Source organism: Triticum dicoccoides, chromosome 3B, assembly GCF_002162155.2.
Source record: "Triticum dicoccoides isolate Atlit2015 ecotype Zavitan chromosome 3B, WEW_v2.0, whole genome shotgun sequence".
NCBI lineage: Eukaryota > Viridiplantae > Streptophyta > Magnoliopsida > Poales > Poaceae > Triticum > Triticum dicoccoides.
In genome coordinates, this window is record NC_041385.1 from 490628644 (window position 1) to 490632261 (window position 3618).

The 3618-nt window shown below is 47.7% G+C and overlaps 1 protein-coding gene across 11 annotated transcripts in view; it reads right to left on the minus strand.

Moving 5' to 3' along the window:
• Positions 1–2710: 2710 nt before the first annotated feature.
• LOC119276693 (serine/arginine-rich-splicing factor SR34-like) overlaps positions 2711–3618 on the minus strand; it is a 4642-nt gene continuing 3734 nt past the window's right edge. For 4 of the 11 annotated variants that reach the window (XR_005136754.1, XM_037557825.1, XM_037557824.1 and 1 more), the window contains 3 exons: positions 3249–3282; positions 3110–3172; positions 2711–3029 (listed from right to left, as the gene is read on the minus strand). Coding sequence is in view for 3 of the 11 variants with exons in the window: in XM_037557825.1 (XP_037413722.1) it covers positions 3015–3029; positions 3110–3172; positions 3249–3282 (112 nt within the window). In the remaining 8 variants the exon portion in view is untranslated. Of the gene's footprint in view, positions 3030–3109; positions 3173–3248; positions 3606–3618 lie in introns of all 11 variants that reach the window. The other 7 variants (XR_005136751.1, XR_005136750.1, XR_005136757.1 and 4 more) reach the window with 3 other exon arrangements.

Sequence of the window (3618 nt, forward strand, 5' to 3'; positions counted from 1 at the left end):
ATTAATTAATTAATTAACTAAATTAATTAAGTTAATTAATCCTACTTAATTAATCTAATTAACCTGTTAGTCTAACTAAACAGTAATTAGTTTAGCCTAAACCCTAGTTACCTAAACAGAGTATGACAGGTGGGTCCCACGGGACCCACATGTCAGGTTGACCAAGTCAACCCTGCTGACTGCTGACGTCAGCATGACATCATGCTGACGTCATAGATCCATTTTTTCGAATTAATTAATTAATTAATTAAATTCCAGAAATTAATAAAACTTTAGTAAATCATATCTTTTAATCCGTAACTCGGATTAAAATATTTTCAACATGAAAGTTGCTCAGAACGACGAGACGATTCCGGATACGCAACCCGTTCGTCCGCCACACCCCCCTAACCTATCGAACTCGCAACTTTCCCCCTCCGGCTCCTCTGCCCGAAAACACGGAACCCCGGGAATACTTTCCCGGATGTTTTTCCCCCTTCACCGGTATCACCTACTACCGCGTTATGGCACACCGAACACCGCGTATTGCCTTGTTATATTTTGTGATGCTTTGTTTGCTTTGTATTCATTATTTCTTCCCCCTCTTCTCTCCAGTAGACTACGAGACCGACGCTGCTACTGGCCAGTTCGACTACGGAGTTGACGACCCCTCTCTCTCTTGCCAGAGCAACCAGGCAAGCCCCCCCCCCCCTTGATCACCAGATATCGCCTATTCTCCTCTATACTGCTTGCATTAGAGTAGTGTAGCATGTTACTGCTTTCCGTTAATCCTATTCTGATGCATAGCCTGTCATTGTTGCTACAGTCATTGATACCTTACCCGCAATCCTAAATGCTTAGTATAGGATGCTAGTGTTCCATTAGTGACCCTACACTCTTGTCCGTCTGCCATGCTATACTACTGGGCCGTGATCACTTCGGGAGGTGATCACGGGCATATACTATATACTTTACACAGTTACATTACATGTGATACTGTTCGGAGATGGGGGCTGAAGGGGCAGGTGGCTCCATCCCGGTAGAGGTGGGCCTGGGTTCCCGACGGCCCCCGACTGTTACTTTGTGGCGGAGCGACAGGGCAGGTTGAGACCACCTAGGAGACAGGTGGGCCTGGCCCTGTTCGGCGTTCGCGGATACTTAACACGCTTAACGAGATCTTGGTATTTGATCTGAGTTGGCTACGAGCCTATACGCACTAACCATCTACGCGGGAGTAGTTATGGGTATCCCGACGTCGTGGTATCAGCCGAAGCACCTCAGACGTCAGCGACGGAGCGGCGCGCGCCGGATTGGAACGTAAGCCTGCTCTTGTATTAAGGGGGCTAGTTCTGCTTCCGGCCGCCCACGCAACGTGCAGGTGTGCTATGGGCGATGGGCCCAGACCCCTGTGCGCTTAGGTTTAGACCGGCGTGCTGGCCTCTCTGTTTTGTCTAGGTGGGGCTGCGACGTGTTGATCTTCCGCGGCCGGGCATGACCCAGGAAAGTGTGTCCGGCCAAATGGGATCAAGCGTGTTGGGGAATGTGGTGCACCCCTGCAGGAAAGTTAATCTATTCGAATAGCCGTGATCTTCGGTAACAGGACGACTTGGAGTTGTACCTTGACCTTATGACAACTAGAACCGGATACTTAATAAAACACACCCTTCCAAGTGCCAGATACAACCGGTGGTCGCTCTACCTCAGGGATATGAGGAGGGGATCGCCGGGTAGGATTATGCTATTTGGAGATGCTATTTGGAGATGCTACTTGGAGATGCTACTTGAAGGACTTCAATCTACTCTCTTCTACTTGATGCAAGACGGTGGCTGCGAGAAGGGTAGTCTTCGACAGGATTAGTTATCCCCCTCTTATTCTGGCATTCTGCAGTTCAGTCCACTGATATGGCCTCCTTACACATATACCCATGCATATGTAGTGTAGCTCCTTGCTTGCGAGTACTTTGGATGAGTACTCACGGTTGCTTTTCTCCCCCTTTTCCCCTTTCCCTTCTACCTGGTTGTCGCAACCAGATGCTGGAGCCCTGGAGCCAGACGCCACCGTCGACGACGACCCATACTACACCGGAGGTGCCTGCTACTACGTGCTGCCCGCTGATGACGACCTGGAGTAGTTAGGAGGATCCCAGGCAGGAGGCCTGCGCCTCTTTCGATCTGTATCCCAGTTTGTGCTAGCCTTCTTAAGGCAAACTTGTTTAACTTATGTCTGTACTCAGATATTGTTGCTTCCGCTGACTCGTCTATGATCGAGCACTTGTATTCGAGCCCTCGAGGCCCCTGGCTTGTATTATGATGCTTGTATGACTTATTTATGTTTTTAGAGTTGTGTTGTGATATCTTCCCGTGAGTCCCTGATCTTGATCGTACACGTTTGCATGCATGATTAGTGTACGATTGAATCGGGGGCGTCACATTTATGCTCTTAGCTGAAATACGAGCATATCGGTCTGTAGGTTCACAGGGAGTTGGTCAGTCAAAAACAATGCGCCACGAAGAGCCCATCCAACCTCGATCGCCTATGTATGCGGGCACTCGGCAGCCAGGGTTGGCGACCATACCCATCAGAGCACCTCGGACACCAGTGGCGTTGGTGCACAACATGGCGACGAGCTCGAGATCAGGCATCGGCGTCCACGACAACCACCTGGAGTTGAAAAACATAATGTGGCTATGCTAGCCGTGCTTATTACCAACATAGAGTTACAGAAAAACATAATGTGACAACATAACACATTACCACAAAGTACAGGTCTCCTCTTAATTCAAGTTACCACAAACTGCAGATCAATCTCCAAGTCATTCAAGAAAAGGTACAGGTCTCCCCTGAATATACAAGTACAGCTCTAAATCTGAGAACAGAGCACATAACAAGTAGACAGACAGGCATCATGATAAGCGCAATGCTCCAGTCTCGCAAACATAGCGTTATGCAGGACATGATAGAACATATGCGACCACCTACGATGAATACTTGCAATCCTGAAGTAGTCACTCGCTGCTTCCAGGTGCGCCCAATATCAATCCGACCTCACCTGCCAGAACAGACACCATATTAGCAGAAGTTAATCATAAGCGATTTCTGGGAAAGAGGCGAGAGAGTGCTCTGTATTACAGGAGATGCAGAGCGGGATAAGCTCCTGCTCCGAGGGCTTCTGCTCACGGATTTTCCAGAAACCTGCAAAAGAGTTCCATTAGCTGCTTCGAACAAGTGGCTCGAGTAAAGATTCTGCTAATTGATTGTCGAGACTTACCAATGAAACAGGAGACCGAGATCTTGATGGTGACCTGCAAAATGTTTCAGAAACCAAGTTCATTACTCAGAAGTGTTGCGTAATCCAAAATTAACACCAAAACCAATCTGACAACCATACCCATCCTCTATGGAATATAACAGCCTAAGTAGATTATACGAGAGCGATATCACAGTGCATATTTATGCATTTGGCTCTTTATACCTACCATCAGATGTGACTACTGAATATGAAACTGAACATAGAAAGTAACCAAGACATACATCCACATTTGTCATGCCAACCTCTTTGCATGTACACTTGCCCCATAAAACCATTGCCCTTCATCCTTCTCTATCCAGTTGTTAATGCCAACCTCTTAGCTCCCGCA